The sequence below is a fragment of the Ostrea edulis genome, chromosome 5, assembly GCF_947568905.1.
Source record: "Ostrea edulis chromosome 5, xbOstEdul1.1, whole genome shotgun sequence".
Lineage (NCBI taxonomy): Eukaryota > Metazoa > Mollusca > Bivalvia > Ostreida > Ostreidae > Ostrea > Ostrea edulis.
The window spans coordinates 45,551,321-45,565,546 of NC_079168.1; the positions used below are offsets into that span (position 1 = coordinate 45,551,321).

A 14,226-nucleotide genomic window follows, 5' to 3' on the forward strand; every position below is an offset into this window, starting at 1 on the left:
CTGCTATTTTCGCCCCAGGACAATTTGGGACCAAAACCAAATTTAATATTTAGTCTAATATTTAAGTGTACTCAGCTCAAGACGATTGCAATAATTTCTCCTTTCCTCAATGAAGATGAGTATTGTGCTATTTTATTGTTCTGAATGAAACTATATGCCATCTACTTTATGTAATCGTTGGAACCAATCGCCTTTGAGTCGAGTCGTGTAGTTGCCTGTCAGACAAGATGGCGATGAAATTGTCAGAGTGAGTAGAAAATAGAAAACAGTATCTTTAAAATGAATCAAAAGGAAAATAGACAAAGCAGTTTTGTGATAACGTATTCTAGGAATATGTCATTTAAACTATCTATAATCGGTCAACCCTTCGAATTAATAACCAAACAATACACATCGTGACATGAATGACGATCTAAGACTAGTTAGAATAATCTGACTGTCTCGAGACGGGGTGTCACCACACTTAGAATGCCTTCCATGTACCCGTAATGTAGCAGAAAATTAAAGGATCACTCCAAAAAGATTTTAATCACCAAAGAATAAACGCGCAAATTTAACAGGTTGGGAACACTTCCCCATTACTATTGCGAGATATCCTTATCCCTCTCTAGCGAGAGTAAATATATCCCGTACAACCAAGAAAAACACCCGTGGTGTACATCTCTTTGTGTTTCATGTGAAAAGAAGAAAAAGTGCTAAAAATGTCTGATACTTCTGCAAATATATTAAAACAAAAACACTCACGATGTGTATTGGATTTCGCACTGCTTCCCTCTTATGCAGCAATTTTGATCTGCAATTTCTTGACTATGTTGTCATTACAATATCATATAAACAATTCGCATCATGTTGAGTGTGTCGCACTTATTCAGCGTTGCACGGGATTTGCCATTATTTTCAATAAAGACGCTAAACACCTGTTTATGGTAATGTTTATTTCTCGCTAAAGAGGGATAATCATGTTTAAGCGAGAATATCTCGCAATAGGGAAAGTGTTCCCAACCTGTTTAAAGCTGAAATAGGATACAGCTAACCTCATTGTAATGCGCAAGTCCATAACACTTTTTAAAAAAAAACGTAAAATAACTAGTGCTGTGCGATATTACCGGTTAACCCATAAATCCTGATTCCGTTGTTGGCAATACGTATCGTGATAATTTTTTGTAAATACCGGTTCGGGTTCAATATTCTGTAGATTCCTTAAATAAGTTACCAGCCCCTGATTTAAAGTTTTAAAATGGGGGCAAATTAAACTGATCGTGAATGCCTGAATGAAAGAGCAAAGGCTCCAATGGTATGTATCACTTCAAACAAAAGAAAGAAAACGAAATAGTTGTAACAGATGTGGCCTGTATAAAAAGGTGAAGATAAAGAACAGTGATCAATCTCAGAACTCCTATAATGAATACAGAATAAAGAGTTGGACAAACATGGACCTTATGTGATTATTGTAACAAAAACGGTGGCACTACAAGCCAGACACATACGGAGGCAACACTGCAATGTTAGCATCAATTTGAGCAAAAATAAACGGGATCGTGTCAGGTTGTATCGACTTCTACTCCCCCTCCCCCGAGTCCTGTTTCACTTTCCGCAATAATAAATTGTGGATTTGAATTGAAATATCCTAGCAAGAGCCCATGAGCTTCAGCAATAACTGAACAAATAGCCTAAAAATCTATTAACTTGAACCATTTCTTGATTCAGCTATTCATTTGTCAATGTTTATTAATAGTATTTCAAGTAGAATTAAAGAAATATCAGAAGATAACTGTTTTCCTTTTATTTCATAAAGATTGTTATAATATTGTGATATATTGCAATGCAAAATTTAATATTGCAATAAATCGCAATGCGATTTTCGGGTCGCAATACCCAGCACTAAAAATAATTCTGTAAACTGAACACTTTGAAATGTCACTTTTCTCAAGTTTGTTTTCCCGATTCAAATTGACTGCCATTTTACCAGAAACTGTCATCGGATCACCCTGCTGTTTTCGAAAACGATCGCCCACTAGCATATATGAAAAACAGTGAAACTTACCTTTCGCAAACAGCTTGAAGACAAAAAGTACAATGTGCATTGGACACAAAATTACCTTGTAGAACTTAAAGACAAACAAGCACATCTGATTAAAATCAGCTCCTCGATCCGCTCCTCTCTTTTTTTAATGTCGTCACACGAGCGGATCGAGTAGGGCTGAAACAATACGCCCCCTTCTCGATATGATACATATTGCAATACTTGTGCCACGATTCAATATTTTCAATACGATACAATTTACAGAAGAAACCAATACCGGTAATAACATACAAAGAAAAAATTAATTACCAAGAATCAAAATCTTAATTTTAAAAGCAAAATGTTTCCAAACTGCCAAACAGTAAGACACCTGTTGGTTCTGTAGTTTAAACAATAAAGTTCATTATTATTTTTGTCAACCTCAAGGCAAACAACATTCTGAACTTTATTCAACGCTATTTTGTCCCTCATGCAGATAAAAATAATAAGTACAGGCCGAGCCTGATTTATTTTACTGAACCCATTTGTATTAAACAAATTGAACTGAAAATCGAGGCAATGAATCAAACATTGAATCAAGCGTTCATATTGCACAGTATCGATATTTCAGTGAATCGTTTTTGCCCTATCGAGGAGCTGATTTTAATCAGATTAGAACAGGCAGAAATAATATCTGCAGTGCTAGAAGGAAAAGATATGTGTTTACCAGTACAATCTGGTTAATTTTCTTCATTCAAGCCTAATGAAAGCAATTTTCATAAAAATAAGAATATTAAAATAGAAATATTAAACCTTAATATTAATTTAATTTGATACTGTAATGTTGACTTGACTTAAAATATTTCTCAATTTTCAGTTTATTTGAAACCATGAGTTAATTTTCCTGTAGATAATGGCGTAGTAAAGATCTTCATAACATTTTCTGTGAAAGGGGCATACATTGTATCTCCATGTTTGGGAGCTGTTTGCTTTCGCAATGAGTTCCAGTAAAATGGAAGCTGTACACAGCAAAATTCAAACTTGTAGGTTTTAGCTCTCTTTCTATTTTAATTAAACTGGACTTAATAGCCAGTCAGTTGTGAAGGTAACTTTTTTTTCTTTGGTTGTATATTAATGATATGTGACATGATTTTACCGAAACATGAACTGAGTGCAAGTTTTATTTTGCTACATTGCAGGTATAAGGAACGCATTCTATCGTTAAACCGGGTCTGTAGGACATTATCACTTTAACAATAGAACATTCTATCTAGATGATCATGACCTTATTAAAATTGTCAGAGTGAGTAGAAAATAGAAAACAGTTTCTTTGAAAATGAATCATAAGGGTAATAGACAAAATATCTATAATCTGTCAAACCATCGAATTAATACTAACTAAACCTAGAAATAATTATTTTTATTCACTGGTCACTTGGGCTATCAAATTAAATTTTTACTTGTCAATTGATAACTTATACTGTCCCTTCGGACCATTGGAAATGAAAACAACTGTCCCAAATTCCACATTCAATGATTATGAAACATTTCCATGTCAGATTGGGCCTATGTCTTGTTTATTCAAACTAGCATCCATAGTGGGTTTAAAAAATGTTGTAATCTTACTATTCTTATACCTGTTTTTTACTTAAAAACACCATCTTCACCTTTTTGTGAAAGTGTAATGACGTATATCACCGGAATAAAAAGCATCACAAATGAGACGGATCATTGTAAGAAATTTGTAGCTGAAGATAAGCGTTCTTAGAAATCCTAACTCAAAACTCCTCCTGTGGCTCATACCTTTGCCATTGAATAAAGAATGTTAGCATGATATTCCCAATTACAGTTAATTGACAGTGTATTTTGTCAAGGATGGTCTTAGTGATAAAGGTAATTGACAATTTCTGTCTGTTTTGATGTTTTAAATGGTATTTTCATTATCAAATGGAACAAAAAGATCTGACAACTCAATACTTTTCCCAAATTTTGGTGCAAGAGACGTCGGTACATAAATTGTAAATTTCTGGACTCTGCACGTGTGGGACCTTGGGGACAGAGCAAAAATTGACAATACTTGAAGATCTTCTCTACAAACTCACATAGATCTTATAGAAAAACTAATGCATAGTCATGTAGAGCAGGAAGGGCTCGACCAAAATTGTAAATTTTATGATCCTGGGGTATGTGTAAATCATTTAAATAACATCTTGAAATTCTATTGATACTAAATTGAACTCGGTGGATATCTAGGAGGAGCAGATAGCCCTTGACTAAAGTTGCGATTTCATAGGTATGGGTTTTAGTTCCAGGGTGGGGCCAAAAATTATCATAATGATTATTGTCTTTATTATTTGAAAGACTTCTTCTTTGATATTGCTTATACTTTGTAAAACCAAATACATATTTAGGAAAAGGAGAAAGGGATGTACCAAAATTGTAATTAATTTCACAACTTCAAGGTTCTGACTCTAGGGCACGTCCAAACATAGCATCTATTTTGTAAAGTCTTTCACTTTCAGGAGCATTTGTATTATACTGCAGCTGAATATTAGAATATTTACCTTAGATGTGTAGTACAGGAAAATTATCATAGATTTTGTATCCCTTTGGGCTAGTGATACTTTTAACCAATACTCATGCGACCAATATGGCCTTTGGGCTTCTCATTTCAGCATACTCCTTCCCAGAATTTCAAATCTATTTTACACAGTCTGCAGCCAGTCAGTCATTGACTGCATTTGATGTGAAAAAATCTCTAGGAAATGACTCCTATCAATGTAGTCTGTTTATGGGTTTTTATTCTAAAATTCTGGTTTTCATGAGGTAATCCAAATGTACTGTAGTTCTTCAGATCTAGTACTCCTATTCCACTTCGATGTTTGAATTTCCATCATTTCAGTATTTTGCCGGCTCCCAGTCAGCATGTCTTTGATAGAGAAGATGATGAGCGACAACAGAGGGCTCAAATGCAGGTATGAAACCTTTTTGTTTGTAAATTAAATATTTCTATAAGCATTAAACACATACCAACACACTGAAGTGGAGCTGCATATCTGTTTACAGGTATCTTATATTTGGGAAATACTGAAACATTTATGAAGAGTTTATGGAAATGTTGATTTTTGTAAAGAAGATAGAGATATCTAGACAGTTTTTTTTTTGTTGAAATATATAAATATGACCTTGTCGATATGGTTCTTTTTTCTGGTAATCATCACATTCAAAGTTTACACAATGACATATATTGATATTTTAAAGGGTATTGTATCTTGTAGATGATGCCTGTTATGAGCAATAGAACAGCTCCACCATATGGTCATAGGAAAGGATGGGTTCCACGGACACAGGAAGTATGTTCTAATAATTATACCAGCATGTTATTATTTTGAATCTCTTCGTTCCTTCAATTGTAGCATATTTCTATTGTCATATTTCTAATAAATTAAGCTTCACTGTGAATGAAAACAATAAATTTTGTAACCTTATATAAAAAAAAACCAAAATTTGCAGTGATAATGATTTGAAATGCGAAGTAGAAAATATAACAAAAAGAAAAGAAAACAAAGAAAGAAAAGCAAAATGTAATTTTCATATTTTCATCTCCAAATTTGAAGTAGAAGTTTTTACTATTTTAGGATTTTGGAGATGGAGGGGCATTTCCAGAGGTTCCAGTAGCACAGTTTCCATTGGGAATGGGACAAAAGAAGTCGACGTCAAATGCACTGGCAGTGCAGCTGGACAGTAGTGGCAAAATCAAGTACGATGCCATAGCCAGACATGGCCATGGGAAAGACAAGGTAGATAATATTACAATACATCACCCATATTAAATGGGTAAATTTTTCATTAATGATGTACATTGGTTATTGATATTAAATAAAACTTCAGTAAAATATCTCTATCTTGAAGTCCGAGGGACCTCAAAAAAACTACGAGATATCCAGGGTTTCGAGATATCCAAAATCGATCTTGGATATTTTTTTTTGAAGGAGGATATTTGATGCATAGTATGTGATTTGCATTACAAACAACAACCCCATTGCCGTTTCTAATAGTTTAATACAAGTTGATAAATTAATATGGTGGAATTTCAAAGACAAACATTTTGGTTTTTTTAAATATATATAAACATCCAATTGAATTCACAATGTGTTTCAAAATTAAGATGATCGTGCCTGTATGCTTACTTTAAGTTTACTGATGTCCAGGCTTGACTGGGATGTAGTTATTGCATTGTAATGAAAGGACCTATCACGTAAGAAACAAAAAAGACGGATTTTAAAAAAAACAACTTTTGAATGTTTATTAAATAAATTTTCGTGTTTTCTCTGTACTAGTTTTAATGATGAAGCGTGTATTATTAAATGCATTATCGTTACTAAGAGGATTACCTTCAAGCGTACTTCGATGATTTTGTGCGTTTATCTAACCCACATGTTAATGATAGAACGTGTGTCATTCAGAACACCATCCCTGGAATCGGGTGTGTTAGTTCATAATTGGCGGCGAACTTTAGCCTTAATGTTGGAAGGCTTCACTAATCACCCAAGCTGTTGAACCATTTATTGCGACCTGGGTCTACTCGGAAAAGGCGAGCGTGTATTAGCGGTCATTAATTATAATTGATGTAGCCGCGGGTATGGTAAGCAGAGCAGAGCGGAAAATCGACTGCACTTCGAGATAAACCAGGTGAATTTAGGGTATGGGACCTTGAAAATACTTTGACATAAACGGAGTGTTCGAGATTACCGTGTTCGAAATATCAGAAGTTTTTTAATCATTTATATAGGGAAAACGGCCGGGACCGGCAGTCGACTTTGACTCAAGCGGGGTATTCGAGATAAACCATATTCGAGATACAGATATTTTACTGTATATATCTTTTCACATGTGATTCTATCTAGGACCAAGCCAGTATATGAATGAATATGTGTGTAAATGATTGATGTCTGAAAATTTTCTATATGCAAGTACATCATAATCTTGATATGTGGTCAACTTTGTAGGTTGTTCACTCAAAATTTCAAGACTTGGTACCAAAACAAATAGATGAGGATGATCCTGACATGCAACAACCTGATGAAGAGGCTGTAATTGATACCACAGAAAAAACTAGGCAGGCCCTAGAGAAATTGGTTTCTACTAAAATCTCAGCAGCCTTGCCTGTCCGAGCAGCGGAAAAACAGGCTCCAGCCCAGTACATCAGGTAAGGTGTTGTCATGGTAATAAGTTTGTGAATGTTAATTTCATGTCAGAATGTGAGGGTCTTGCCATTGTTAAAGAATTATAGCATATTTATTTTCTCAACATTAAACAAAGAAAATTAATTTTCTAGGAGCAAAATCTCAATGCAATATCTTAAGAATGTATTTTGAGTACAGTTTCATGTGCAAAATACTGTTTATGAATAGATTTGATTTCAATTTTAACAAGGCATCAATCAATCATGATATCATATTGCTATGTGTGAAACTGACATGTACAGTTGCATTTCCCAATTCAAGATACACCCCATCACAGCAAGGTGTGGCCTTCAATTCAGGAGCCAAACAGAGAATTATCAGAATGGTGGAAGCACAGAAAGACCCTATGGAACCTCCAAAGTTTAAGTACATATCCTTTATTATATTTCTGAATTTGACCTTTTCAAGTAGAATTTCACAATGTAATTATGGGTTACTTCATTTATCAATATGAGGATTAAGTCCTAGATCCGTGATACATAGGTATTCCACTTACAGTGATGTCATTTATATTTTAAAATGTGCTTATCCACAGAGTGAACAAGAAGATTCCCCGTGGACCTCCATCTCCTCCAGCACCTGTGATGCACTCGCCCAACAGAAAGGTCTCCAACTGTCACTCTCTGGCCAATTTGGAAATTAATAATGTGCCAGTCAAATTTTGCACTAAGAAAAATTGTGTTTATTTTATTTGTAGGTCACAGTAAAAGAACAGCAAGAATGGAAGATTCCACCCTGCATATCAAACTGGAAAAATGCTAAGGTAACATTATTACGAATAAAAGATCGTCAAATTTTTGTTTTCTAGAGTCAAAACAAGTACACTAAAAGTAACAGATTGGTTAACACTTAGAACAGTCATAAAAAAGAAAATGAGGTTTAACATAAAGTAGAATTATGTAGGTCTTATGAGGGTTTCGTGGGAATTTACCCTGGTTGTACTACAATACTCCATGAGGTCAAATGGTGTATTAGTGCAACCCAGGGTAAATTCCCATGCAGCATGATTAGACCTAGATAACAAATTTATTTTCTATGTAGCCTACTTGTATGTAGATATATACAAATTTATTTCCTCTGTAACCGTAAACATAATGAAGAATATCAAAAAAGGATATTTGTGATATCATATTATTTACAAATGATTTCAGCATAGGTTATCTAAATTATCATTTTAGATGCATAGGAAATACTTTTGATGTGCCTTGCAAAATGGTATTGCACTGGTAAAAATAAATATCTTTTACAGTATTTTATTAGATTTGCTAGTAAACTTAGACAAGATGAGATTTGTTTGATATTTTACAGGGTTACACTATACCACTAGACAAGAGATTAGCAGCAGATGGGAGGGGGCTGCAGGGTGTTCACATCAATGAAAATTTTGCCAAACTTGCTGAGGCTTTGTACATAGCAGACAGAAAGGTAAAATGTACTGGAGATAACTGCGTAGTGTAAACGCCTCAAAGTGAGGAACTGAAATATCTTCCTAAGGAAACAGATTTCCAGCTTACTACTGCATATAATAATAACCATGCTCCACAACTTGTGAAAATGTTGATACTTAAAATTTCCAGGTGCTGTAAAACCTATTTCCGCAAAGGGATAGTCTACTTAATAAGGTCTTTGCTGTGAGGTGGCATTGGAAAATTAGAATTTATGAAGAATAAAACAATGTTTTGTGATAGGGATCTGATTTTCATTATGTCCATAAGAAATTATGGACAATCATATCTTTTAAAGCCTTTATCTACTTAAAGCTCTGACAGTGTTGCTCTGATTTGTGCAAAATAAGAAACTCATTATATGCACAGATAAAGCTTGTGTGAAGAAGGCAATATAGAACAGTTATGTATTCATAATAAACTACTTTTCAAAAGATTCAGATAGATATTGCATTTCACTTTTCTATTGTAAACAAGCATTATGTTTTCCCTCTGTTTTAATGGAGACATATTATTTTAGTCTCATTATGTTTCCCCTTCATCTTAAATGGAGACTTTTGATAAATTGACTTCCAAAAACGACTCTCACATGACATTAAAGAACAGAACAATCAAACAATCTTCCACTGAACAAAATACTACATTTTAAACAAAACTAGTACTATCATTTATTCATTTCTATCTTTGTATACAAACAAGTATTCATATCTTTATGAGAGGGGGGCATATATTTTAGTCCACAAAAACTGTTCCTCCTACTTATCCTCTTGCAATGAATTGCGAGGGGGTATAGTAATGGGACCATTTGTGTGTAGATGAGTGTGTGTGTGTGTAACACTGAGCTTGTAGACACTCTACAGGCTACATTTTCACTTGTAGCTTTGTTATCAAGAGAGGAAGAACCCTATTGATATTGGGATGGAAAGGTCAAGGTCATGGGACATCATAGAAAAAGCTTGTAAACACTCATTGCGAGGGGATATATCCCACCTTGTAGAGCTCTAGAAGTGGATGCTTACTTTGGAAGCCTTTCACTTACTGTGGATATCTAACCACAAAAATTCCAGAATGGATTCTCAATAATTGCACCTTATTGTTTAGCATTTTTACACAGTTTCACTTTCAGTGTCAATGAAGTCAATTCGTTTACTTTGCTGACATCAATTTGAGTGACACATGCAAGACAATCTTGATTAATTGCAATTTAAGGTCAACAAGAGGGGTCTAGAAAGGGGCCATGGTAGGTGGCTATAGTTGAATACTCCTTCATAGGAGCCTTAAAATCACTATGATAGAACCAGATTCATTACAATAGACTAGATTTCCCTTGAAATTAATAACTCTGTATTGCTAAGCTGTGCAATTGTGTTAATACTAGGCCCTGTTTTCTGTGTATATGTTCAAGGACATAGAATGAAATAAGACTGTTCATTCTCCTGAAAAGGGGTATATTAAGACAGTCCTAAATATATTAGCCCTTCTGTAAGGGAGGAAAGTTTAATATTCCCTTCAATACTTGGTATAAGTATGTTGTAGATTAGACATTGTAGATGATAAGTTATGAGCTGTTTGTGATTTGACTTATGCCCTAAAGTCATTTTTTTTTATAAAATGAACATTGAAATGCACTGTATCACTGATTTCAGGCAAGAGAAGCTGTTGAAATGAGAGCACAGATCGATAGGAAAATTGCCCAGAGAGAAAAAGAAAAGAAAGAGGCTACCCTGAGGCAGCTGGCCCAGAAAGCAAGGGATGAGAGAGCTGGAATTAAATCACATGAAGGTGAATTTGGACATCATTTTTACAAATTTTACTTGTTGAAGATCTGTATATGTGGTAGCTTTAGATAGTAGAGCAAAAAGTGACTTGTAAATGAAAAGGGGAAGATAACGAACAGTGATCAATCTCATAACTCCTATAAGGATACAAAATTAAGAGTTGGGGAAATATGGACCCCTTGATATACCAGAGGTGGGATCAGGTACCTAGGGGGAGTCAGCATCCCCTGTCGACCAGTCACACCCACCGTGAGCCCAATATCTTGATCAGGTAAATAAAGTAATCTGTAGTCAAAATTAGTGTGTAAAGAACGGCCTAACAATTGGTATGAAACACATCAGATAGCATTTGACCAAATGACAGGTTATATTAGCAAACTAGATCATTATAACGACCATAGAACTTGCAAAATGCTGACTTTAAACAAGGCTGTTGAAACCCTTGTAGCATCTACTTGTTTGTTAGTAACCTGCCTCAATTTAAAAACTGATCATATGCAGAAGAAGCTCTTGCGTATTGAATCAGTTGAGAGACATGTGATTACAGTACTGAGTAGTGTAGTTTATGAGCAGGAATTAGAAATTTTTAAATGTGATATCATGGAAAATTATAGGACACGTACATTTATAATAAAAATGCATTTTGACCATATGAATTTGCTTTTCATCTATATTTTCAGATGAAGATGTTGCAGAGAGAGATGAAATCCGAAGAGAAAGACAAAAGGAACGACAGCGAGACAGAAATTTGGCCCGGGCTGCTCCAGACAGGAGATCTCGAATACAGAGGGAAAGAGAGAGGGATATTAGTGAGAAGATTGCCTTAAACATACCGGACTCCAGAGCTGGAGGCAGTGGTGATGTTCAGTTTGATCAGCGTCTGTTCAACCAGTCCAAGGTACTGACTGTTTATCAAATTGGCTGTTAGAAACCTGATGTAGGGAGGGTTTACTGTACATTATGTCTAGGATGCAATTTCATGATGTACATGTATGCTTATTTTTCCAAGGGCATGGATAGTGGTTATGGAGATGATGAGGGATACAATGTGTACGACCAACCCTGGAGGAAGGACCACTCGCAGATAGCCAACAACATCTATAGACCTTCTAAGAATGTGGACAAGGAAATGTATGGAGACGATCTGGACACCATTATGAAATCTAACAGGTACTAGCCATTTAGTAAAAACCATTTTTTTTTTTCATTTATTTAAAAAAAAAATCTGTATTAGATGTACAAGGAATACTAGTACAGTACGGGTATTGTTTTTTAGTTCACTTTCCGTATCAGTGATATTGATAGATCAGTAGAATTGAATATTGTTTTTTAGTTCACTTTCCGTATCAGTGATATTGATAGATCAGTAGAATTGAATATTGTTTTTTAGTTCACTTTCCGTATCAGTGATATTGATAGATCAGTAGAATTGAATATGAATTATTTTTTTCTGTAACTGGTATTGTTGTACACTTTATTTGATGTAGAGGAGGGTCTACATTTAACATGAAAATGAACTTTAAACAAATGAATAAATCTCTTCTATATAGATGACCAAATGATTCATTGTTAGTCTTTATTTGAATTTGGTGAAATAGTGACAAAGGCTTGATTAATGTTTTCAGAAGGTTCTAGAGTGGTTCTTTTACTTTATACATTCATTTCTAATTACCTAAGTTTGTTTTGATCATCTTTGTAATAGAATCCGTTGTATTTTCTTTTTCCTAGATTTGTACCTGATAGAGGGTTTGCTGGAACAGACAGGAATGCCAGAAGGGAGGGGCCTGTTCAATTTGAACAGGAAGAAGAGGATCCCTTTGGTCTTGGTCAGTTCTTGGAGCAGGCCAAGAGGGGAGACAAAAGAAATGCAGATGATTCAAGGTCCAGTAGAGACTATGAAGGAAGCAAAAGTAAAAAGAGACGAGAGTAGCAAGAGCACAAAATTTCACTCTCCCTTTTTACAAAGATTCAAGGAATATCTCATTGCGCAATTGACAGCAGAATTAATTCTTACATGTATTTAATGCTGTAAGAATTAACGTCATGGTTTTATGAATGTATTATTGTGGTGCATTTTTGAAATAAATCATTTTATAGATACAGAGAGTTCAGATTTAAACAGCAGTATCATTATCCTTTGTGTGTACTAATTAAACATGAGATATTTTTATTCAACTTTGCGGCAAAATCAGAATTGCTTTAAAACTTGCAAAGAATGAAGAAAACGCCTCATTACAAGTATTGATTTACACAAGTGCAGAATATTTTCTCGGTTATTTAGATGTGTTCATTATATATAGTGGTTTTACACTGGTGGTTGATGTTAATGAATTGTAGTCGTCTGTTGTGTGTTAACATTTGAACATAATAAACTTCCTCTCTGTTGGGGGTAAGGGTAACTTGATGAATTCCTTGGTCACAACATCCCTGGTCTTTAAAAAAAATGATGCAATCTTTTAGAATCTTCTTTACACAGGACACCAAGCAGATGAACTGTATGTAATCATGATGAGTAAGGATGCCTCTACCAAAATTGTGAAATTCATGGCCCTTGGGTCAGGCAGGGGTTCTAGTGCTAAGGTGGGTTTTATGGTTCCTAAATTGAAAAATGCACGATTTCTTCTGGACAATCAATGAAAATGATGGTATATAGTTATAATGAAGAAAGAAGCTAATTGTGAAATTCACGGCCCTTGGGTAAGGACATCTGATGCTCAGTAGGGGGTTAGAACCTTTTAAAAAATTTATGAAATCTTTGAATTATCAAAATTGTAAAACTCCCTGGACCAAGGATTCGGGCTTTATGGTGGGGCCCAGATGGGTATACATGTAAATGCATTTAATCTTTATAATCTTGCATGTTTGTTCTGAAGAAATATTGCGTGCACGGCTATAAAAAGCATATGTAATTCCGAACCCCTAGACTAGAATGGGAGTTGGTGGAAATTGAGAATAAATCATCTGTGTATTCCACATAATATTTTAGATATGATGAGCATGTAGCCCTTTACCTTTGCGTCAAGAGTTTTGGACGGAAGTGTGATCCTCCTTACCCCCATGCATTGTAACAAAATATATGACCCGTAATTCACACTTCTAAATCCGGAGCGTTTGACGCGGATCTGGCATGAGGGAGGCTCGAACTGATGACGAAGTGAAAGCGCTACCATTGAGCTTTCATGACCGATAAAGAATATGTATGGCTATGAATAGTCCGAAATATCTGACGTTTTCCGGGCTTTTTTTTATGATTTTGATATTTACTGTGCCAGGAAAACGCCAGAACCGGCGCCATTACGTAAACTGGAAATTTCGCGGGCCGATTTTAAATACTGGCACGGTAAATATCAAAATCATAAAAAAGCCAGGAAAACGTCAGATATTCCGGACTAGGCTGTGAAGCGAGCTACCGGAACTGTGCTATCCATGCATGATCCTTGGACTAGTTACTGGGGCTTCAGGAAGCAGGAATCATTTTGTGAAAATACGGTACATCTATAATTATGAAGTTTTTACACTTGGACATTAAGATAAAATGAATCTCGGAAGCTAAGAACAATTAATTTCCTCTCAAAAATAGTTAATACCTTGTTTGATTGAGCTGCCCATTGAAGAGTTATCTTGTTACTCGGGTAACCGTTAAGGCCCATGGGCCTCTTACTACTAAATGTATTTATGTATGCTGTAACTGTTTAATTTCAACCTCCATTACGATCGGTTCTATTTCATTTTTTAATGTGAATACATTGAATAGT

General features: G+C 35.0%; 1 protein-coding gene across 2 annotated transcripts; it reads left to right on the plus strand.

Annotated features, from left to right (window-relative positions):
- Window positions 1-59: 59 nt before the first annotated feature.
- LOC125650267 (SNW domain-containing protein 1-like) lies at window positions 60-12,571 on the plus strand. Of its 2 annotated transcripts, none has more exons than XM_048878410.2 (13): window positions 60-247; window positions 4,905-4,977; window positions 5,281-5,355; window positions 5,641-5,802; window positions 7,012-7,211; window positions 7,510-7,614; window positions 7,784-7,853; window positions 7,946-8,011; window positions 8,557-8,673; window positions 10,340-10,475; window positions 11,152-11,369; window positions 11,481-11,641; window positions 12,200-12,571. In XM_048878410.2, exons 1-13 carry the CDS (start codon window positions 228-230, stop codon window positions 12,399-12,401), a joined length of 1,605 nt encoding a protein of 534 aa, XP_048734367.1. In that variant the 5' UTR covers window positions 60-227; the 3' UTR covers window positions 12,402-12,571. The 2 variants fall into 2 exon arrangements, with proteins under 2 accessions (XP_048734367.1, XP_048734366.1); XM_048878409.2 differs by lacking the exon at window positions 60-247 and adding an exon at window positions 3,268-3,305.
- Window positions 12,572-14,226: the final 1,655 nt, after the last annotated feature.

Excerpts from the sequence above, each read along its gene's own strand:
- LOC125650267 (XM_048878409.2), top strand. The coding sequence starts at position 3,277 with ATGATCATGACCTTATTAAAATTGTCAGA. Across the intron at positions 7,212-7,509 it reads GCTCCAGCCCAGTACATCAG|ATACACCCCATCACAGCAAG; the intron begins GTAAGGTGTTGT and ends TCCCAATTCAAG. Across the intron at positions 7,615-7,783 it reads ATGGAACCTCCAAAGTTTAA|AGTGAACAAGAAGATTCCCC; the intron begins GTACATATCCTT and ends GCTTATCCACAG.